General features: G+C 48.5%; 1 protein-coding gene across 4 annotated transcripts in view; it reads left to right on the top strand.

Annotated features, from left to right (window-relative positions):
* Positions 1-23,640, top strand: part of LOC136631803 (membrane-spanning 4-domains subfamily A member 4A-like) — a 93,357-nt gene extending 69,717 nt beyond the window's left edge. For 3 of the 4 annotated variants that reach the window (XM_066606172.1, XM_066606174.1, XM_066606173.1), the window contains 3 exons: positions 266-439; positions 8,854-8,973; positions 21,563-23,640. In XM_066606172.1, the coding sequence (XP_066462269.1) occupies positions 266-439; positions 8,854-8,973; positions 21,563-21,679 (411 nt within the window). In that variant the 3' untranslated portion in view covers positions 21,680-23,640. Of the gene's footprint in view, positions 1-265; positions 440-5,675; positions 6,681-8,853; positions 8,974-21,562 lie in introns of those variants that run through there. The other variant, XM_066606176.1, reaches the window with a different exon arrangement.
* The last annotated feature ends 271 nt before the right edge of the window (positions 23,641-23,911 follow it).

Genomic DNA, 23,911 nt, shown 5'->3' with positions numbered 1-23,911 from the left:
AGAATGGATGCGTTTTCTCTCCCTGCTATCATAAAAAAAATAATACAAATTTTACAATATAGTCTATGTACCCAAAAATGGCACCAGTAAAAACTACAGTTCACCACGCAAAAAAAAAGCCCTCAGCTGTGCTGACGGAAAAATAAAAAAGTTATGGCTTTTGTAAAGTGGAGATGAAAATCCCCCCAAAATTGTTGCTTCCTTATGGCCAAAAAAAGGCCGTGACCTTAAGAGGTTAAGTAATGATTGTTGTTTTGTGTTCCAGGTAACCGCCAGCTTGGTGATGAACATCTTCAGCTCTCTAGCCGCAGCCTGTGGAGTAATACTTTTTGCAATTGATCTAAGTATACAACGGTCTTACGGCACCCGATATCAGTGGTGGACATATTGTGCATCTTATCATAATGATCCGCAGTGCCTCGGAGCATTCACTCCCTGGGTAAGAATCATTCCCTTATATCAGTCCGTCACTATGCAGCAGCTGTGAGCAGCACCACTTAAAGAAATTGTATAAGTCTAGAAAAACCCAGCTGTTGTCTTCCAGAAACAGCGCTACTCTTGTCCGTTGGCTGTTTCTGGTATTGCAGCAGATCACATTCATTAATTGCATTAGTCATATTTCAAAACGAGGTCTGGTTCAAATGACACCCATGCAGAGCAGCGGCAGGACATAATGAATTTTTGGCTTAAAGCTGACCGGTGTCAATCCAGGTCCTGAACCTATCCGAGGACCGTAACGAGATCCAAACCTGCCAGGTTCTGTAGTACTCGCCATGGGCACCATTCTTGACAGGCCCCATTTCTTCATGGCGCATGAGGTCATTAAGCTCCTCCACCCACATCACTCTTGTAGGGGAGGTCGAAGACCACCACAGTCTGGAGATAATCCTTCTGGTTGCCAAAACGAAGAATCTCAGCAGGCTGCTTGTGGCTGTCTTGATAGAACATGGGAACATTAAAAGCAGGGCCGGCTCCAGGGTCAACCCCACTCTCATAACACAGATATGGTTATATACTTCCCTTACTTCCTTCCACAAGACAGCCACCGGAGAGCAGTCCTACCATATGTGAGACATAGTGCCTCTGTCATTGTTACATCTCCAACATGTGGGCTGGGTTTGAGGATACATTTTATGTAGGTGGTCTGGAGTCCTATACCACCGGGACAGGATTTTAAAGTTAAGATCTTGTATTGTATTGCAAGAAGAAGAAAGTTTGTGGCACAAGACCCAGGCCCTCTCCCAATCTCCTTATGGGATACTTCTACCCAACTTCTTTTCCCAGGCCTCCACATAGCCTGGGGGCCTGTCCCCTGTCTCCCGAGACAGCAGCAGCTTATCTGGATATCATGTGACACTCAGAAACTGGGAACACACATATTTGCTCAAATGGAGTCAGGGACCTGAACAGGTTCTCCCAGGGCGTCAGGGACCCCACAAAGCTGCTCAGTTGGAAATATTGCAGCCATGAGCCGGGGGGGGGGGGGGGGGGTTGGGGACACACACTCCCTCACCTGTGATTTCCACTAGGGGTCTCAAGGCCAAGTGTGACATTAAGTCCCGTAGCCGAGGAATCGGGGAAGTAGGCAGTTCCAAAATGGGAGGATCCTACATGGACGCTGCAAATTGCAGATTGGTGATCAGGGGAGTGAGGTCCAGAGACCGTAACTAGGCCATTGGGAGGCACAAACCTTGCCCAGGATTCAACTAATTGACTAAGGAAGGGTGGGATGTTGGACACTGAACTCACAAACCTGGCAGGGATCCAAAAGGCACCCCATAGGTACCCCAGGACTAACGCGTGCTCCGCCTCCACCTACAGCTTGGAACTTTCGTGTTTGAGTAAATCTAGTATGCAATTGGCAATACTAGCCTTGTAGTAGAGGGAAAAGTCAGGAAGGACCAGGCCTCCCCTCTCTTTGAACCTCGTGAGGAGGGACAGGCGCATCCGAGGTCTCCTTGCCCTCCACATGAACGAGGTGATGAGGGTGTGCAGCCGCTTCAGGACGGTGTTCGGAAGCTTCACCGGGACTGCTTGGCAAACCGTTTGAATTCTTGGAGAAGCACCGGTAAACCTATACGTGGGTTAGATAGGTATAGCAGAAGGTCATCCGCAAAGAGTGCCATATTGTGTTCCATGTTCCCAATGCGAATGCCCACGATCCACTCATTTTGTCAAATAGCATTGGCAAGGGCCTCAATAGTCAGGACATAGAGGAACAGGCACAGGGGGCAACCCTGTCTAGTCCTGTTCCGTATTAGAAAGAGGTCCTACAGAGCAGCATTGAGTCTGATCCTGACTGAGGGCCTATGATAAAGGGCCAAAATCCAATCCCGCATGCGCGGCCTACACCTTTTTTGTCCAGGGTGGCAAAGAGGAGGTTCCAACTGACCCTGTCAAACGCGTTCTCTGTGTCGACCTCCAGGAGACACAAAGGGCTGCTCGACTGTCTAGCCCGAGCAATCAATGATAAGGATTTGATGGTGTTGTTCCTTGCCTCTCTGCCAGGGACAAAACCTACCTGCTCCCTGTGGATCAAACGTGGGATTATATTTTGGAATTGCGAGGCTATTAATTTCGCAAATAGTATGATGTCTAGGTTAAGGAGAGGTATTGGCCTATAGTTGCCTCAAACCGAGGCGTCTTTGCCCGGTTTGGGGATGACAGTTATTTGTGCCTCCAGGGCCTGGGCCAGGAATGGACATCCGTGGCCCACCATGTTAAAGGATTTCAACACCAGAGGTGAGATCTCCTCCCGGAACATTTTATAGAACCTGGTGGTAAAACCATCAGGTCCCGGGCTCTTGCCTGCCTTTAAGCCTTTAATAAGTTCTGAGAGTTCTAAAGAGGAAAAGCCCAACTCTAGGTACCCCTACTCCTCCGATGTCATGGGTTTAGGGGCATTGTCAGAGAGATAAGCCTCGGTTTCATCCACAGCACTCTGGGGTCTAGTCTGTACATCCCCATCGATGTTATAGAGCTTGGTATAGTAAGATTTAAACTCTTCCAGGATATCTGTAGTGGAGTGAACGCAACCCCTCCGACCGGACTGCAATTTAAAGATATGAGCCTGAGACGATCTTAGGTGGAGAGCTCTAGCTAGCCATTTACCACCCTTGTCCCCATACTCAAAGGATCCCAAACGTAACTTGTCTCTAAAGACCAGGGAGGGGGCGTGTCCAGCAGATGGTGGGATAGGTCGCACATCAGGCGAGCTCCCACATCCACTACCCGGCCTGCAGCTCTGAGACACCAGCGAGCAGCGCAATCTCACCTCATGACACAGCATGGTGAAGAGGAAGACGCTGCAGTCATAGCCATTCACACCGAGCAGAGGAAGAGGCTCAATGCAGAAGTTTCTCGGAGAGACCTCCGCGAGGCCCAAGATGGTGCCCGATCTTGCGAGATCACAGGAGCGGGAACCAGAGCCTTCCACAACGGAGGAGATGGAGCAGCATTGCAGGGGGACAATTCAACGGGCTGAAGCCCATAAGCAGTCGCCTGTTAGCAGGCAGAGGCCAAAAGGAAGTCCCCTAGGAACTGCTACGCTGGAGCAGGAGACACCGGAGAGCATACCAGGAGGGGGAGCAGTGAGTACTCTGAGCAGCAGCCCCAGCATACAGCACAGCACACCACTCTCACTAGCACAGACCCCTGCAGAGGAAAGGAGTAGTAGTCCCCCCTTGTGGTCTCAGACCTCAGGTCCCTGCATTTCCAGCAGCTCAGAACACAATGGGGCCAGAAGCTCTTCCAGTGGGGTGGAGGAAGAGGCCTGGAAAAGTTGCATAATGGCGATCCCTACAAAAACTGAACTCGATAAATTCTTCCAAAGATTCAAAGCATCAAACAAGTGCTTGAGCGTATATACACACTGATATGCAGCACATAGGCCATAGAATTTTACAAATAGAGGAGGCTCAAGAGGGTACGGCGGCTATCTTAGAAACACATAGGCAAGCAATCCAAGCACAAGCCAACCAAATAACAGGCATCATCATGCACCTCAATGACCTGGAAAACAGGAACCGAAGGAATAACCTTTGCATATGGGGTCTGCCGGAGGAGGTAGAGGGGCAACACCTTGATACTTGGGCGCAATCATTTTTCCAACAATTACTAGACCGCCCTCCAGAAAGCCCCATATTGATTGACAGGATCCACAGGGCCTTGGGACCCAGGTCCACCGACCCCAATCGGCCCAGGGACATCATCTGCAGGGTCCACTATTTTAAAATTAAGGATGCAATCCTACGTAAGGCCAGAGAAAAAAGGGACTTGCATTATAAAGGCAGGGTTATTTTTCTACTCCAGGACCTTGCTTGTCACATTCTTCGCCTAAGAGGGGCCCTTAGACCACTCCTGACGACCCTGAAAACTCAGGCCCAGGAGCAATTGCAGACCATGCAGCCTCAACCACGTCGGGAGAGACATGCCCCAGCAGAGAGGAACACTTGAATGCGCAATTTATGGACACTTGAGAGGTGTTCACGTTCTATGGAACATGCAGAAGGGGACTTCGGTTTCAATTTCCATTTACAGTTAAAGTTCAGTTGGTGCGGAGATGGCGGTGTCTTTTTTTTCTTGCCTCTCTCTGTGCTTTCCTGCTGATAGTGCAGGGGGTGGTGGTCGGGTGGATCGGGGAAAGAAGAGGGTACACCATGTTTGATGCTAGACATCTGGCCTGGAGCTAGGCCGTATAGCTTCTGGCTTAAACAGTGGTTGTCTACTTACGCTCAGTTCTACAGCTGAGAGGCGCCAGGCTCTCCTCCTCGAGTCACCCTGTCCCATGTTCCTCGCTATCCAGGGGCGTAACTATAGAGGATGCAGGGGATGCGGTTGCACCCGGGCCCAGGAGCCTTGGGGGGCCCATAAGGCCTCTCTTCTCCATATAGGAAGCCCAGTACTATGAATAAAGCATTATAGTTGGGGGCCCCATTCCAGGTTTTGCATTGGGGCCCAGAAGCTTCAAGTTACTCCTCTGTCGCTATCCCTATGTTTTCCTGCGAGTCCAGAGACAATAGTATTGTTTTGTTAATATTGGTACCTCAAGAGTTTTCATCCAAGGCCTCTTACAAGGGTCTATTGCATTTACTATGTCTTATTGTCCTGGGGGGGATGCACGGGGTCCATGCCTGTCCTGGTCTGTACTTCTACGCTTCCCACTCAGGGTGACCAATCGCATTTAGTGTGCATGCTGGCAATAAATAGGCCAGCAGTTCACTCAGATGGCACTAGCAGCTGCCTAATGCTGCACAAGGTTTTTCATGATAAACCTTCTTTCTTTCATCTTTTTTTTCTCCCTTTCTCTTCCTTCCCTACCATCTCTCTGACGCCGACCTGCAGTTACACCTTCTATCACTAGAATCAGTTGACTAATCTAACTTTTTGTACCTTTAACACGAGGGGGCTGAATAAATCCGCCAAGAGGGGGCAAATTTTAGATCATCTACATCGTAAAAGAATAATGATTGTTTTTATTCAAGAAACGCACTTCCAAAATTCTAAAATCCCCAAATGCAAGCATCACCATTACACTACATGGTACCACAGCCCGCACCCAACGGAGAAAGAGGGAGGCACCTCCATAGCCATACAGAAATGTCTGCCACATAAGCTTTTATCCTTAGAGGTGGATGAAGTGGCTAATAGTGGCTAACGTTTATTTCCCGAATCAGGACCAGAAACGTTTTGGAGTCCGGGTGTTGGGGGCCCTGGCGGCCTTCGCAGATGGGTCTAAAATCATCCTCGGAGGAGACTTTAATCTCAGCATGGATCCTGCCCGCGACTCCTCTTGGGGGTAAGTCGGGGGTTTTCCCCTCGGTAACATGCAGACCTAGAATGGAACTGGCAAATCTTAGGCTGGTGGACTTGTAGAGGACAATACACCCAGGGAAGAGAGACTACAGCTTCTATTCTCCTGCCCACAATAGTTCCCACAGACTGGATTACCTATTCGTGTCGCACAGGCTGCTAGATAGGTGCCCTTCCTCCTCAATAGGAGCCTTTATATGGTCAGATCATGCTCCAATCTGGGGGTCTCTGATGGCAAGTCAGAGGGACAGGGCGAACTTTACTTGGTGTTTGAACGATAACTTGCTAGACGATGCAGTTTGCATACAGGGGATTCAGCAGGCCATAGATAACTTTAGGACTGACCATGACGCAGACTTCACCGCGGCCCCCATGAAATGGGAGGCCCTCAAGTGTGTTCTCCGAAGGGATTTTTATTTCTCTTGGGACCAGGCTTAAAAAGGCTAGAACGGCTAGGCTAGAAGAGCTGTTATGTTAGCGCACTTCGATAAGTTAGAGACAACCAACAAGTCATCTCCTGCAGATAATATTGTGGCAGAAATCTCAACAACTCATGTCGACATTCTCCGCATACTGAATCAGGCCTCGCTATGTCGGCGGGATAAAATAAAAGGGGGGTTTACGAATTTGGAGACAAGTGCGGTAGAGGTTTGGCTAGGGCCCTAAATCCTAGATCATAACAGACATATGTATTTGCTGTTGACAAGCCGGGAGAAGGGATGGTCCACCACAACACCGGGCTTCATTTGCGATGATGAAAAGGTTGGATTCCCTGTAACACCCTTATCCCCCATTTCCCTATTTCCTCTAGTCCTAGTCCTTTACTTTCCCAACTCTATATCTTAATTCCTTTTTCTTTCTCTACATATCCTTTTGAAAGTAGTGATGCTTCTTCTTTTTTACTTCTTTTGATTTAACATCTCCACCCCTCTGCACTAATTGCAATGAGAGGAGGCGGGACATGGGTGGGGCTAGGTTCTGAGAATTAGCCCCGCCCCTGTCCCGCCTCTCCCCATTGCAAATAGTGCAGTGGGGTGGAGAGGAGGCAGAGAGGGGGCGGGAGCTCAGTTCCTGCTCCTAGCTCTTCCATCCTCCCCCACTGCACACGAGGACAATGTATACCGGCTCGGCGTGAAAACCGAGCCGATATACGTTCGTGGGAATGCACCCTAAACCAGTTTTCTTGCCTAGAGATGAGCGTAATGTAACAATTTTGTTCTCAATGGCTAATGGTGTTAGTTAACTTAATCAATAAGCATAAATCAATGAAAAAAACATTTTGAACCATAAAGACAAGGGAGCATTGGTCCAGAATTCCCAGGATTTGCTGTCTCAGGGAAGAGATTTCTGCCTTAAGGGCATCCTATTGATGCTTTTGTTGGCTGCCTCCTTGATCTGAAGATTTGCCAATAAGTTGCACAAACCAGCAGACCTCTCCTTTTTGAGCCTCGATCAATGGGAAATCAGGACCCCTGTGAGAACGCATTTCAGGGCTTCCCACCGAGTGGGGGCTCCCGTGGGATCAGTTTGGTAGAAATCTCCGAAATCCGCAATTGCTTTTTTGATGTCAAGCACACACAGAGGGTCGTTAAGGAGATTATCATTAAGCCTGCAAGAATGGCTTTTGGGACTCTTACCTAGACAGGGAACTGTCTAAAAACTGGGACGTGGTCAGACCAGATAAAGTCCCCTTGAGAGCATCTCTGGGTGCAATCAAGCAAACTATGTAACACCAGAAAAAAAGTCAATTCTACTATATGAGTTGTGGGCTGAGGAGTAAAAAGTGTAGTTCCTGACCCCCGGGTGAAGGATCCTCCACATGTCCACCAAATGTACAGCATCCAGGGCTGTTTTGAGAGAGCATAAAGCTGCTCAGGAGACAGCGGACTTACCCAATGACGTGTCCAGCTCCAGATTCTGCCCCAGGTTAAGCTCGCCTCCCAGGACAATCTTTGACCCTCCTGCGAACTCTGCCAGCTCTTTCAAAACTCTGATGGTGCAAGTGACCTGTTCCTGGTTAGGTAAATAAACATTTGCGAAAGTTAGTATATTCCCTACAGTGTCAATTTTAAGGAAAACAAAACGCCCCTCTGGGTTGACCCTGGGAGACAGGACCTGGTGCTGAAACCCCCTGTGTAAGGCTATGGATACTCCTCCAGCCTATTTGGAGGGGTTGGGACCATGATGCCAAGAAGGGTAATATTTCGAATTGCAAGAGGGGACAGCGTCAGCTCAGAAATGAGTTTCCTGGAACATGGCCACCATCACCCCCTTCTTGTGAAAATGGTAATGAATCTGACTCCTATTCTGGGGGATATTGAGGCCCTTTGCATTAAAAGTACAGAATGTCATGCCAACCATGATATCCGTGTGGGAGAAAAGCCCGAAAACAGGCGCCCAACACCCTGCGGAAAGGTGGGAAGGGGAGGAAAGAGGAGGAAGACATTTCAAATAAAACTAAGGCCAAAAGCCTAGAGAAAAGAAACACTAAAATAGGAGGGCAGGAACAAAGACAGAGAACGCAAAAAGGCTAAGAATTACTATCCTTGTTGGAAAGACAACAGCTGCCCACGCAAAACCCCGCCCTGAACCCTCGGATCTCAATAGACCTAGGGACATTGCCTGCAGAATCCATTTCTACAAGATCAAGAATCAGATCCTCCAAAGGGCTAGAGGGGCCAAAGAACTGTCCTTTCATGGCTCTCCGGTTCTTGTCCTGCAGGGTCTCTCCAGTCGCACTCTCCAACTACGCAAAGCCTTGGGGCCTTGCTGGCAGCGCTGCGTGAGACAGAGATCATCCACCGCTGGAGCTTCCCATTTCAGCCTCATGCCAGTAAAGAGGGCAAGTTTAGAGGACAGGGTGACCTTCCGAAGTATTTGGGCACCTCCTGAGCTTCCCGCGGATGATGGTTTTGTGCAGCTCCTTCACAGTTGCAGTTTGTTGCACTGTGTGCAGATTCCTGACTGCTCCTTCATATATAGTAGCCCAGAAGAGATTCCTATCTGTGTGTCTACAGAACGTCTCCTTTTTCTCTCTTTCAGCCTGCTGGAATCGGACTTGTGTCGAATATTATACTGCTGTACATGCTGATGTTGTGCATTAGTATATCCACAAGTGTGTTCGCCTGCAGAACTGTCTGCCGAACGTCTTTTGAAGAAACGGTAAGTTACTGATTATGTTGTTGTTAGCCAATTAGTCGTTTACGACCCTCGGTGACCCTAAAGGCGAGCTCCCTCCATGTTTTTCGGTTTTGCACTGCTTTTTTCAGTTGTGAGATATCCATGCCAGTATCCGCTCTGACAGTATCGGCCATCGTGTTCTTTTGCGCCGGGTCTTCTTTTGCGGCTGATCCGTCCAAGCATTGTAGATTTTTCCAGCAACTCTACTCAACACATGGCCAAAATACATGAGTCAGAGTCCGATCATCTTGCCCTCCGGTAAGCCTGAGTCTGGTCATCTTGCCCTCCAGTGATATATCGGGTCTTATTCGATTCAGGACTTCTCTGTTTGTTACTTTCGCTGTCCAGGGCATACGCAGCAGCTTTCGCCAGCACCACAGCTCAAACGCATCAATCCTCCTTCTATCACCTTTTTTGGCACTCCAGCTTTCATATCCATACATGGCTACTGGTTTGCCCTCTCCTGCGTTTACTTACTCTACCGATGTCCCTACTTTTCCAGATTTTGTTTATGTTTAACATCGTGCTTCGCGCCAATGCTGTCCTATATTTTATCTCTGGCATAGATTCTCCAGCCTGGTCAATTTTTGAGGCAAGGAAGATGAAGTCTCGCACACATTCTGTGTCTTCATTGTCGATTTAGATTTGAATTTGGCCATTTTTTCCAGTTGAGATAATTTTAGTCTTTACATTTAGACCCATTTTTCACTTTCAGTTTTAATCTTCCATATCAGTGGCTTCAGACTGGCTTCTGTTTCTGCAAGCAGAGTTGTGTCATCTGCATAACGGAGATTGTTGATGTTTCTTCCGCCTATTTCCACCCAGGTTTCCAATACATCTAGGTCCATTTTACACGATCCCTTCCGCATATAGGTTAAGCAAGAAGGCTGAGAGGATGCAGGCCTGTCGGACGCCTTTGCCGATCCCAAACCAATCTATATCCTCATAATATGTTCTCATAGTGGCTTCTTCATTGGTTTAAAGTGATTTTATTAGCTTGACTAGATGTGCCGATACGCCCATCTCTTGTAGATCAGTGGCAAAAGAAGACCCGGGGCCAAAGGACACGATGGCTGATACTGTCAAAGCTGATACTGGATATCACACGACTGAAAGCCTATTTGGAGGGGTTGGGACCGTGCAAAACCAAAAACATGGAGGGAGCTCACCTTTATGGTCGCCGAGGGTCGTGATCGACTAAACAGCCAACAAAAACAACAAATTACACTATATAAGTAGTGCAGCGCATTATGTAAGCATTCAACCAATTGCATCTTAAAGTACCCCTGTGGGAATAATAAATGTAAAAAAATGTACCAAAAATATTTCCAAGAGTAAGAAATTCAAGTAAAAAATATATTAAAAATCAACATTTTACCAATAAAACGCTGCTTATTATTTGAACAAAAATAGATTAACTATAAAACGATCACCTTATTCAGCCCAGATGGTGAATGCTGTAAAAAAGGGCAAAATAGCTGTTTATTTCATCTTCCAAAATAAACACAATAGCGGCCTCATGCATACGGTGCGAACTGAGCAGCGGATCCTGCACTTGTTAGCAGGCGTGGGCGTTCGGCTGCTCAATGTGCCCATTGATGTGGGTGGAGATTCCTCTCTCTACGCACACCAGCAGATTTTATTTGCTGCCGCTGCATGACGAGATAAAATCGCAGCATGCTCTATTTTTAGAGCAGATATGCAGGACGTATGGAGGCCTTGAAGTCAATGGAAGCCGTCTCTGCCGCAGCACTTCTGCAACGAGCATTACAGCAGTGTTGCGGATTCGCGTGATCGTCTAGGCGACGGCATCCTCTACACTGTACATGTGCACCAGCGGCACATCCGCATACACAACGAAGAGGACTTCTGACAGGTACGCAGGGTCGCAGGCAGCGGGCACGGGAGGAGTCAATGCAGAATCCGTGCATGCCTGAAGGCATGAGGCCAAAATGTGATCAAAAAGTTGTATGTATTCAAAATGAAACCGAGAAAAATGTCTCCTCATTCCACAAAAACAAGCCCCCACCCGCCTCCATCGATGGGAAAATGAAAAAGTTACGGCTCTCAGAATAGAATTTTGGGGGGGTTTCTGGTAAAAATACTTTTAGAATGCAAAAGTAGTAAAATGTCAAAAACCAAGCCAGTAATTATAAAGGTGAAGCTTATAGCCCAGTATGTTATCCTGAGGACGCTGCGTTAGTAGCGAAACATGTGGGGGGGCTTTTTGCGTTTTAATCATGGCTTCCACATGCCTCTATAATTACTGGCCCGGTCCCGACTGCAGTGGTGACTTCACCCAGCTTTATAGGAGTCCATACAGACTGCAGCTTCTCGTCTGGGTCCTCATTTTAATTCAGATTTTGTTTTGTTGGGTGTTTATTATTTAATCATAATAAAGGTGATATTTTAAGGATTCTAATCTAATAGTGCTAAAACCCGAGAAGATTTAGGGCTGAAGGCTAGAGATCGGTGAATGTCCTGTAGATAGTGGATAACTTGCTGAGATGGGAACATCCCTTTAAAGGAGTTGTACTACAATTACCAGCCATCCCCCTCCACAGGAAATCCACAAGATAGAAGATAACTTGTTGATCCTTGGGTGTCTCACCACTAAGACCCACGCCGAACTCGAGAACAGGACTCCCGTATCTTTGTAGTGTACTGGCTTTGAGACAATACAGCACTCCATATGGTCACTTCTGCTGTAAATGTGTTCATTTATTGTACATGTTAAATTGAATGGTTGCTACTTATTTTCTAAAAATTTTTTGATTCTCCATTCACCACTGGCCCTCGTTTCATTGACAGGTCCCATTCCCATTGGGTTCCCATCACTTAGCAACAGCATGGGGAGTGGCTAGTAAGGTAGCAGGGAGAAAGAACTTTGGTGATTGGGGGATTGGTCCTCGGCACAGGTTGGTGGAAAGCAGGGAGATAAAAGGAGAGAGTGGGAGGTGTTAAGGGGGAGCTCAGAGTATGGAGTAGCAGAAGGAAGACCAGAAGAGATAGTGCAGTAAGAAGGGGAAAAGTGTGAGTAGCAAGAGCCCAGAATTTGTGGTGGAGGAAGAGAAATAGACAGAGAGAGAAGAAGAGAAGAAGAAGAGGAATAGCAAAGTGGGTAAAGAAAAAGGACAGTTAAGGAAAAAGGCTAAAAGGAATCTGACCCTAGGCCCTATCTTCCCATGTAATTTGTCTAAATGCATGACTCTGCCTGTAATTATCTACCTCAAAAAGTAAGGTCTATTGTTTGTGTGAAGTATCTGGAAGAACAGCCTTTCTCCCTCTAGAAAATAAAGCTTGTTATTGTTTTACCATTAATCATGCCTCCTGGAGTCCCTTCTCACCACCGTTAACATCTGCACTGAGGTACCACACTACACTTCAGGGGAAAAGGACCATTCCCTTTTTTTCTGTTACTTTTATTCCTGTTTCTCAGCCTACATATGGACTAGCGTCACAAACTTGATAACCTTACCACTTTGCCCTATGTGACCCCGCGTCTAGCACCCAAACACTAAACCAAAACACCCAATTCACACTGCAGCAGTTCCCCTGCGGTTACTGTGCTGCAAGAGGGAGTGTAGCGGAGACACCGCTGCTTCCCTAGCTGCCCATCCAACCACTCTGTGGTCCATGGGCCACTACATCTTGTTCTCCTATTACTGTGGAGATCGCTTCTCCCCACCCTGGGTTGTCACGATGAATGGAGCACCAGACGAGCAACCCTCCATTCATTTCAATGTTTTTATCTTAGCAGTTCCATTGATTGTGAATGGGGCGCTAGTGCACTTGTGGGACCAACATTACATTCAGTCTTTTCCTCACTGTGGAGGTGCAGTGAGGAGGACAGGGGATCCCCATTCTTGACATCAGTGGGAGTCTCGGCACTGTGACCCCCACTAATCAGCAAATTATGCCCTATCCCGTCATAAGGGATGACTTGTAATTGTAGTGCAACTTCTTTATCTGCTGGACCTAATTGTGTTCCTTAGATAATGCATGAGTGGCCACCTCTTTATTGAGATCCTGAGTCGGGGGATAGAGTGTCGCTGCTGAAGCCAGGTAGTCAGCGCTAGGAGAGAGGGTGGCCGACCGATCTGAGAGATTCTTCTTTAGGAAAATCCACCAGTCCCGGAGAGACAAAGATGGCTGAACTGCTTCTCTGACTGCCTGATGCACGCTGCGCATAGTACGCATCATTAGTCTAAGTCTTAAAACACACTGCCGTATGCGCAAATATACTGGGCAGTACTGAGCGTAGCTGCACCGCAACGGGGAAACATTTCTCTCCCTTGCCGGCAGTTCAAACTCCGCGCCAGAGCGCAGGAGTTTGAAAAAAGAGGCGGGAAGATAGGTATTGCCCAATATTCCCTGCACCATGTTCACTAGCGCAAGTCCTATATTTTCTCGGCTGTAGTATTCACGGCTGAGAAATCCCAGGAGTGAAAATGAAATCATTGAATTCCTATGGAGATCACTGGTTTTGTTTTTGTCCCATTTATATGGCCGTGATTATCACAGGTTTTCGCCCCATGACCCCTCATGCTGTTCTGATTGGCCAGAACAGCTCACATGAACAGCTCTGGTCAATCAAAGCAGGTCCAGTGTCTTACGGCTCATTCCCACGGACATATCATGCAGCGTTTTACAGCTGTGGGAGCCGGCTATCGCAGCGTATGACAGCATATCTCACGCACGCGGCCATGCGCAGTGTGACTTTTTCTATTATTTCCCGCTCTGTCTCATAGTTGTGTTGTGTTTGCAATGTATTGCGTCTGGACAGCGTGGAATACGCTATCCATAAAGAACAATAGGGCTGTACGCGCGTAATACACGGTAAAATAGAACATGCTGCGATCTTTTTCATGCACGTATTACACACAATCACTGAAAACTTACTGACACAGGAGGGCAAACATGTGCGCAACCTCAGCATGCAGGCAGCCATATGCTAAATGAGGGAGCCAATTACACCTGTGAGGGACACCGATGAGACAGCCACTCACACAGCCTCCTATATAGAGGGGGTGGCTGCTTGGTGTGTACTCCTGCACAGAGTAGATACAGAGTGCCAGACCTTCTGATACATGTAGTTCACCATGCAGACCAGCAACCTATTAATGACGCCATAATAGTTCGGTGAGTTGCTCTGCACCTTAAAAAGTGAACAACATTGGTCCTGCCACCCTGGGTTTCCCCGGCGTTTAAAGCCGCACTGCATGTGAATAATATGTAATAAATGCGAGGTTACACGCAATGTAAATATGCGAATGTGAATGGATCAATGAAAATCACTGTATTTTCATTGACTCCATTCACTGAGTATTCTGCGCACGTAAGACGCAGTAAATCCCGCTTGTGGGAATGAGCCCTAAGATTACAGTGTGCATCAGGTAGTCGGAGAAGCGGTGCCGCCATCTATGTCTCTCCAAGACTGGAGGGTTGCTTTAATGAGCCAACCATACCTGCAAAGCATACTGAGTGCCCAAGGGTGTAGATGGCCAAGTGCTAAATACTTCAATAATAAATAAATATGATTATGAACAGACTCTAACATGCTTGATTATGGTTTCCAGTTGGCAAGACACGGATTTATCTACATTGTAAACTGAAGTATAAGCAAAAGTATATGTGTCAGGGTTGGCGGCTCTCGGGGTCGCCGTGCCCGCACTGCCAGTACTGTCGCTCCTGCGACTGGTGTGCGGCACAGGGGTACCCCGGCGCTAGTTACTACTCCTGGCCGCGCGGCTCCTATATGCCGCAGGGGTGCTAGGGGCGTGGCGGCCGCCGCCCAGCGCCGCATTCCTGTTACTATGACAGCCGACTGCACCTCCTCTGTCTTAGTTTGTTCTGCTAGTGCTGGGGCGGTTCCCCCACCTCTCAGTAATTTCCTCTGCTGCAGTCAGGCTCCCTGCCCCATCAGCTCTTGGGGTGGGAGCTCTGACAGCATTTAAACCCCTCAGTTTCTTCCTGTCACTGCCAGTGTTTGATTTGGCTTCCTGTCGCTCACCAGCGTTTCCCTGCTATTTCTGGCTGATAGTGGTATTGACCTCGGCTTTCCCCCTGACCTGACTCCGTTGTTCCCTTGCACGTCCTGCGCTTCTTGCACTGTCTTTAGCGCCTTGGACCTTTGGCTCCTGCACTGGTTTGTTGCTTACCTCGGTGCTAGGCTCTGGTTGTTTTGTCTGTCTGAATTCCCATTCTGTGTGTCCAGGGACTGTGGTGTCCTGCGTCATTTTCCCTAGCTTAGTGTAGGAACCGTTGCCCAGTTGCCACCCTGGGGCCTAGCCCAGGGGGACAAGTAGGCAGGGACAGGGGTTGTGGGCTACGTTGCAGGGACCCCCCACTTCTGCTTTCCCTGGTCCCCTGACAGAAACACTGGCCCAAACATATTCAGGTTCCTACATTCGTCCAGCTAGACTAGTCCATCTATGGAGACTGTTACAACTTTAGCTAATCAGGAACAGGTCCTGACAGGGATGGTGCAAGATTTAACCACTCGCTTCCAACAGCAGGAACAGGCCGCGGCCAGCGGCCCGGCTGTTCCGCCTCATGCGGTTAAGGTTGAGCCCAAGGCTACCCTCCCTGATTTCTTTTCCAGTGATCGGAGACAGTTTTTCTCTTTTTGGGAGGGCTGTAAGCTGTATTTCAGTTTGTGTCCGTACTCCTCTGGAACTGATTTCCAGAGAGTTGGGATTGTTATATCCTGTTTGAGAGGTGACCCACAGAATTGGGCTTTTTCTTTACCCGCTGACTCGCCTATTGGACAGTCCCTGGACTCATTCTTTACTGTGCTAGGCCAGATCTATGATGAGCCAGATCAGGCCGGATATGCGGTCTCCAGGTTATTAGCACTGTGACATGGTAGACGTGCAGCGGAGGAGTACTGTTCCCACTTTCGACAGTATTGCGCTGAGTCCGGTTGGAACGACTGAGCCCTTAAGGACTTATTTCTGATGGGTCTCTCTGACGCCCTGTGGGACCTCCTTGTTTCCCATCTTGAGCCAGACAGTTTGGAGCAAGCCATGACGCTAGCCATTAGGGCTGACCATCGCCTTAGGGCGAGACACACTCCCAAGACCAGTACTGCATTATCAGCTCGTGGGACCAACATCCAGGGTTCTCCAGCCGTACCCCCAGAATTAATGGAACTGGGGTCCATGTCTCCAAGACAACGCAAAGAGTTCCATCTGAAGAACCGACTGTGCCTGTACTGTGGAGAACCAGGACACCGGGTTGCATCCTGCGAGAAGAGGCAGGAAAACTTCCGCTCCTAGGAGGATCGCTTAGAAGCTCATATACTTCCGGAGTGTTCCAAGTTGCTGCTACCATGTTCTATTGTTTTCAATTCTTTCTGGTCGAGGCCTTCATAGATTCCGGGGCAGCCGCCAATTTCATTAAAGGGGTTGTCCCGCGCCGAAACGGGTTTTTTTTTTTTTCAACCCCCCCCCCGTTCGGCGCGAGACAACCCCGATGCAGGGAAGTAAAGGAAGTTTACCGGAGCGCTTACCTTAATCCCCGCGCTCCGGTGACTTCAATACTTACCGCTGAAGATGGCCGCCGGGATCCTCTGTCTTCGTGGACCGCAGCTCTTCTGTGCGGTCCACTGCCGATTCCAGCCTCCTGATTGGCTGGAATCGGCACGTGACGGGGCGGAGCTACACGGAGCCGCTCTCTGGCACGAGCGGCTCCATAGAAGATTACAGAAGACCCGGACTGCGCAAGCGAGGCTAATTTGGCCATCGGAGGCCGAAAATTAGTCGGGCTCCATGGGAACGAGGACGCCAGCAACGGAGCAGGTAAGTATAAAACTTTTTATAACTTCTGTATGGCTCATAATTAATGCACAATGTATATTACAAAGTGCATTATTATGGCCATACAGAAGTGTATAGACCCACTTGCTGCCTCGGGACAACCCCTTTAATTTTGAGTTCATAGCGCCCATACCGAAGGTGTTAAGAAACCTTAAGCCTCCCGTCCAGCCTCCCGTCGATTCTACACCCTTATTAGCAGGGCGGGTCTCTCGGGCTACTCCAGAGCTTAAGTTTTCCGTGGGGGCCTTGCACACCGAGTTTTGTACCTTTCTAGTCATGGAAAACTTGTCTGTAGATGTGGTGCTTGGTCTACTGTGGTTGAAGATTCATAACCCAGTTATTAACTGGGAGACCATGGAGCTAGTCCGATGGGGGTCAAGGTGTAGTGATCACATGCCTTCAGTTCCGGTCCATTCTACTGAATGTAAGGATCTGAACCTGCCGCACTATTGGGCCGGATTTGCTGGTGCCTTCTCTAAACAGCTGTCCGAGGCATTACCACCTCATCGAGAGTGGGATTGTAAGATCGAACTTATTCCCGGGGCAAAACTTCTGAAGGGTAGTATATACAACATCACTGTACCGGAGGGGGAAGCTGTGAAGGAATACATTTCCAAGAGTTTGGTTAAGGGGTATATCCGCCCATCTGAGTCTCCTGCTGGGGCAGGTTTCTTCTTTGTAGAGAAGAAGGATGGCGGCCTTTGGCCCTGTATCGACTATAGAGGCTTGAATAAGATCACAATCCATAACCAGTACTCTCTTCCTCTGATCCCTGATCTCCTAAATTAAGTAACGGGAGCCAAGTGGTTCTCCAAGCTTGACTTGAGAGGAGCTTATAACCTGATCAGGATAAGAGAGGGAGACAAATGGAAGACGGCGTTCAATACACCATTGGAGCATTTTGAGTATTTAGTGATGCCTTTCGGTTTGTTCATGAATGCTATATTCCAGAATGTCATGGGCATATTCTTGGTGGTTTACTTAGATAACATCCTAGTGTTCTCCGCCAACTGGGAGTCACACCTTAGTCACTTGCGGGTAGTCCTCACCCCACTTTGGGCTAACCAGCTGTTTGTGAAACTGGAGAAGTGTAGGTTTGGGGTTCAGGAGATCTCGTTTATAGGGTACATAATTACCCATTCTGTCATCCAAATGGATCCAGGGAAAGTTACGGCGATAATGAAATGGGCGCAACCTACTAACCTGAAGGCTTTACAGCGTTTCCTGGGTTTTGCCAATTTCTACCGTAAATTTATTAAAGATTTCTTGGTGATCGCCAAACCATTAACTGATCTAACCAAGAAGGGGGCTTAGGTAAGCAGTTGGACACCGGAGGTAGTCACTGCCTTTTTGTGTCTTAAAAAAGCCTTCTCCTCTGCGCCAGTCCTCATACAACCCGAATTAACCAGTCTTTTTGTTGTGGAGGTTTATGCCTCCGAGTTTGGCGTGGGCGACGTCCTGTCGCAAGGATCGGCAACCCTCTCTAACCTCCGACCTTGTGCGTTCTTCTCCAGAAAGTTCTCACCCTCTGAACGTAACTACGACATAGGTAATAGAGAATTGTTGGAATTGTTTTGAGGAATGGCGGCACTTCCTTGAGGGAGCCAGACACCAGATTACTGTTCTCACAGATCACAAGAACTTGGTGTACCTAGAGTCGGCTAAGAGACTAAATGCCCGGCAAGCACGCTGGGCTTTGTTTTTTTTCTCGTTTCAATTTCATCGTCACGTTCTGGCCTAGATCAAGGAACATTAAAGCTGACACGTTGTCTCGTAGCTTCGATGTGCCCGAGCCTGTGGATTCTTAGCCAGAGGGGATCCTCTCTCCGGGATTTGTCTTAGCGGCCTTGACCTCCGATTTCTTGTCTCAGCTATACGCTGCCCAGCAAGCTGCCACGGAGGCTCTTCCGGAGGGCAAACTGTTTGTTGCTCTCTCCCTGAGACTACGGGTTCTAGAAGAGATACTCTTTGGTCCTGACCAGTCATCCTGGCATTAGGGGGACGTTGGATTTATGTTCTTGCTTATACTGGTGGCCCCAGATGTCCGTGTTTTTCTCAAGGCCTGCGCAGTTTGTGCTCGGGGAAAGAATGTTAGGAGATGCCCTGAAGGTCCTATTCTTCCCCTGCCAACTCCGTTTAAACCTTGGTCGCATGTGTCCATGGATTTCATTACAGATTTACCCCCATCGCAGGGTGGTACTGTTATTTGGGTAGTGGTCGATAGGTTCTCTAAAATGGCCCACTTTGTCTCATTGAGTAAATTACCCTTGGCTAAGGACCTAGCTGACCTGTTTATTAACGAGATTGTCCGTTTACACGGTATCCCAGAGGATATCGTTTCTGATCGGGGGGGGTACAGTTCATAGCACGTTTCTGGCAGGCTTTTTGTAACCACATCGAGGATAACTTGTCTTTTTCCTCTGCCTTTCACCCAGATTCCAGCGGACAGACAGAATGTATGAATCAAGAACTTATTCAGTACCTTCATTTGTTTGTCTTGGACAGTTAGGAACAATGGGTGAAGTTTTTGGCTTTGGCCAAGTTCGCTTTAAACAACCATACGAATTCATCATTACAGGTTCCCCCTTTTTCTGCAACTACGGGTTCCACCCTTGCTTTACCTTATCTGCCTGCTCGCCGTTGGATCATTTGTTGGCTGATTTCTTTACTGAGGGGCTGGACGCAGTCTGGGTCCAGGTTCGTAAGAACTTACTGGAATCGCAGGAGAAGTTACGGACACAAGGCACTGGGAAATGCACTGTGTCTGACCCTTTTGTAGTGGGTCAACTAGTTTATCTGTCCACTAACAATTTAAAGCTGAAGGTACCATCTCTCAACTAGCCCGGTGCACTGGAAGGGGTTTGGGCCCAAGGAGGGGTCTTGGGTTCCGGCCAACGATGTCTATGCTCCACTTCTAGTCCGCCAGTTCCATAGGACCTACCCCCTCAAGCCAGGTCCGGAGTTCCCCCGTAAGAGGGGGGTACTGTCAGGGTTGGCGGCTCTCGGGGTCGCCGTGCCCGCAACGCTAGTACTGTCGCTCCTGCGACTGGTGTGCGGCGCAGGGTTACCCCGGCACTGGTTACTACTCCTGGCCGCGTGGCTCCTAGGTGCTAGGGGCGTGGCAGCTACTGCCCGGCACCGCATTCATGTTACTATGAAAGCCAACTGCACCTCCTCTGTCTTAGTTTGTTCTGCTAGTGCTGGGGGCGGTACCCTCACCTCTCTGTGATTTCCTCTCCTGCTGTCAGGCTCCCCGCCCAATCGGCTGCTGGGGTGGGAGCTCTGACAGCATTTAAACCCCTCAGTTTCTTCCTGTCATTTCTAGTGTTTGATTAGGCTTCCTGTCACTCACCAGCGTTCCCTGCTATTTCTGACTGATAGTGGTATTTGACCTCGGCTTTCCCCCTGACCTGACTCCGCTTCTTGGACTGACTTTAGTACTTTGGACTTTTGCTTGCTCCTGAACTGGTTTGTTGCTTCCCTTGGTGCTACGCTTTGGTTGTTTGTCTGTCTGCATTTTCGTTCTCTGTTTCCAGGGACTGGTGTGCCCTATGTCGTTTTCCCTATCTCAATGTAGGGACCAACTCCCAGTTGCCGCCCTGCGGCCTAGCTCAGGGGGACAAGTAGGCAGGGATAGGGGTTGTGGGCTACGTGGCACGGAACTCCGTCTTCTGCTTTCCCTGGTATCCTAACAATATGTAAGGAGGAGCCCAGGTTTATGTATGTGCTGTAATGAGCTCTCTTATGGTTCCTATAGTTATGCAATCTGGATGGTATAAGGGTGACCTCTACTGGCCATTCTACATTACTGCAATTTATGTCTACCTCTATGGAGTGCTGCATTTGACTACCCATTGGCTGCAGAGGTCAGGTGGGAGGTCTGGAGGACTTGAGTTCGCAGAGAGCTGCAAGCTGGGGAGCAATGTCCGTGGTAGTGAGCCTTAAGAGAGACTGCATTGCCGGGAGAGAGAGCTGCCAAAGGAGTGAGGAGTCGGCCCAGGGAGCCATGGAGGACGTGTTCTGGAGAATATGTGCCTGTTTAGAAAGGCACAAAAAAAGAGGCAGCCGGTGTTTGAGAATCGCAGCCCCATAACGCACCAGAACTGAACCCGCTAAGAGAACAAAGCTGCAGGGACTACAGCCGGAGAGACTTCTACAAAGGTTTACATCGTCCTGCAGCTCTTCGACTCGCCCCAATAGACGTTCAAAGAGGCGTAACTTACATTAGAGTACTGAACAGGCATATGTAAGTGAGGTGGGCCTTCAGGAAAAGGCCCGACGTCTGCACACGACCAGTGACTAGAACGCAGGCCAGAGGAAGACATATACATCCGCCAGTTGCAGACAAGTTATTAGACACTTGTGTTACTTTTGGACTGTGTGCGGGCGGCCGCCATTACTGGGATGCAACGTTGGGTGATACTACCACGTGTTCTACAGTGAGGTGTGCTGCTGATGTCTGTGATGTATAACAGATTGTTACCATTCCCCACTTACGGTGGAGTTAATCATATAGAGTCAGACAGGTTGTCTAATGTTACTGAATAACCCCATACTGCTCATCTGTTACCAGAAGCTTCAAGCTACAGCAACTTCATCTACAAGTTTGTTCAAATAAAAAATATATATATTTTTGTAATCCCGGTGTCCGCACCGCACTGATCCCTCTGTCCCCTTCCCTACCGCCACACAACATCCAATAGAGTTCCATGATTATACAGATAAGGCTAATGAAATGTGTTTTGTTGCAGACTGTCGTCATCTATCAAACCACGACTGTGAATGTACCTGATACAACCAGAGATGTTCCTCCCGACTACTCAGCAGCCGCAACGTCCGACTTAAAGGCACAGACAGAAAGTCATTAGTCGTTGTCATACAGCAAGACGAATACACTCCAGTGCATTTACAAGATCCTTGGATGCAACCTGTGACTTATAGCATTTCTAGTAACTGCAGTGAATCTTTAAACCTTTAGTCATAAAGGAACATTATAGCATATACACTGTCAAAAATAATCCGGCCCCCAGAAGAAGTTGTCATTTTGCTGCAGACCCCGTCCTGCAGTTCCATCTCAGGCAGATATACAAATGATGAGAGTTATGGTGATTAGATGAACGGTCTTGTCACCGGAGGCCCTAAAAGCGGTTCCCCCTTTGGCCTATAAGAGGCTCTCGGAGGCTCCTTGTGTGTAGTGACCTCTTCTTCCGCTTGTAGAGCTTGTTGACCACTAGATGCCTCTACGATGCAGAGAAAAGATTTCACCCCGTTACCAGAGTCTGAGAGGGGCGTATTATTGGGATGTGAGAAGCTGGATGGTCATATCGATGAATTTCGGCCATCGGCCATTCTGACCAGACTGTTAGGAGGTGCTGGGACCAGTGGATGGGGGCACACAAGGTGACCGGGCTCAGGATGCCCCCTACAGACCACCAGTAGAGAGGAGCGTCTGACCAGACTGTTAGGAGGTGCTGGGACCAGTGGATGGGGGCACACAAGGTGACCAGGCTCAGGATGCCTCCTACAGACCACCAGTAGAGAGGAGCATCTGACCAGACTGTTAGGAGGTGTTGGGACCAGTGGATGTGTGAGGGCGCACAAGCTAACCAGGCTCAGGATGCCCCCTACAGACCACCAGTAGAGAGGAGCATCTGTTCTTGCGACAAGCACGAGTAGCTCCATCTATTTTGGACCAATATGCGGCAGGATACCATGCGGAACCTGTATGCCTCGATGCCCGCCTGTATCGCATCTTGATCCAGGCTAGAAGCAGCCCAACAGGGTACTAGAGCCTCCATCCCCGTCTGTATTACATCTTGTATCCAAGCTAGAGGTGGCCCAATAGGGTACTAAAGCCTCCATGCCCATCTGTATCACATCTTGTATCCAAGCTAGAGGCGGTACAAAAGGGTACTAGAGCTTCCATTTCTGCCCAAATCACATCTTGTATCTAATTTATAGACAGCCCAACAGGGTACTAGAGACTCCATGCCCATTTGTATTACATCTTGTATCTAAGCTAGAGGTGGCCCAATAGGATACTAAAGCCTCCATGCCCACTCATATCACATCTTGTATTCAAGCTAGAGATGGTGCAACAGGGTACTAGAGCCTCCATGTCACCCATATCACATCTTGTATCCAAGCTACAGGCAGCACAACAGGGTACTAGAGCCTCCATGTTGCCTGAATCACATCTTGAACCCAAGCTAGAGGTCGTACAACAGGGTACTGGAGCCTCCATGCCCGCCCGTATCACATCTTGTATCTGAGCTTAAGGTGGTACAACAGGGTACTAGAGCTTCCATGTCCGTCTGTATTACATCTTCCATCCCACTTAGAGGTGGTACAACAGGGTACTAGAGCCTCCATGCCCTCCCGTATCACATCTTGTATCCAAGTTAGAGTCGGTACAACAGGGTACTAGAGCCTCCATGCCCCCTGTATCACATTTTGAATCCAAGCTAGAGGTGGTACAACAGGGTACTAGAGCCTCCATGCCCGCCCATGATAGTGTAATCACTTACTTATATGAATGTTTGAATCACACAGAGAAAACGTCCTTCCACGCCGACAACTTCTAGGGGAGGGATGTTCCTGACAATGAGTGTATTATATAACTGTATTTACTATCACCGACACATATTACGTTTTGTAGTGACTACCTGAAGTATACAGTAGAAAGTAATAAGAAAACTGTATTAAAGGGAACCTGACACCAAGACATTAACCAATACCGCACTGCATTACTGGAGCTGCAGTGATTACCGCACTGGTCTTGCTATCAATGTTGATAATAAACTCATTCCTGTATAATTGATGCTTTAAATCTCCTTTGTCGTATGTAAATGAGGCCGAGCGGTCTGGGGCCCAACCAGCTCCCAAGTTGCATCTATTTCAACACGGTCTGCCTCTCCAGCCCCTATGCACGGTGATGTAGTTGGCGCCAACTGCGCACCACTCTGAAATCTCGCACTGCGCTGCGCCATCGGCTCCCAGCACAAGTGCAGATCAGCTGTCCAACAGATTCAAGTAGCTTATCTGCATATGTGTGGGAGCGAACGGCAGAGCACAGTGCGAGATTAGTTAATACTCCGTGC

This window comes from Eleutherodactylus coqui, chromosome 6, assembly GCF_035609145.1.
Source record: "Eleutherodactylus coqui strain aEleCoq1 chromosome 6, aEleCoq1.hap1, whole genome shotgun sequence".
NCBI classification, from domain to species: Eukaryota; Metazoa; Chordata; class Amphibia; order Anura; family Eleutherodactylidae; genus Eleutherodactylus; species Eleutherodactylus coqui.
Note: the sequence above shows the minus strand (reverse complement) of the source record. Positions and strands in the feature narration are given on the sequence as shown.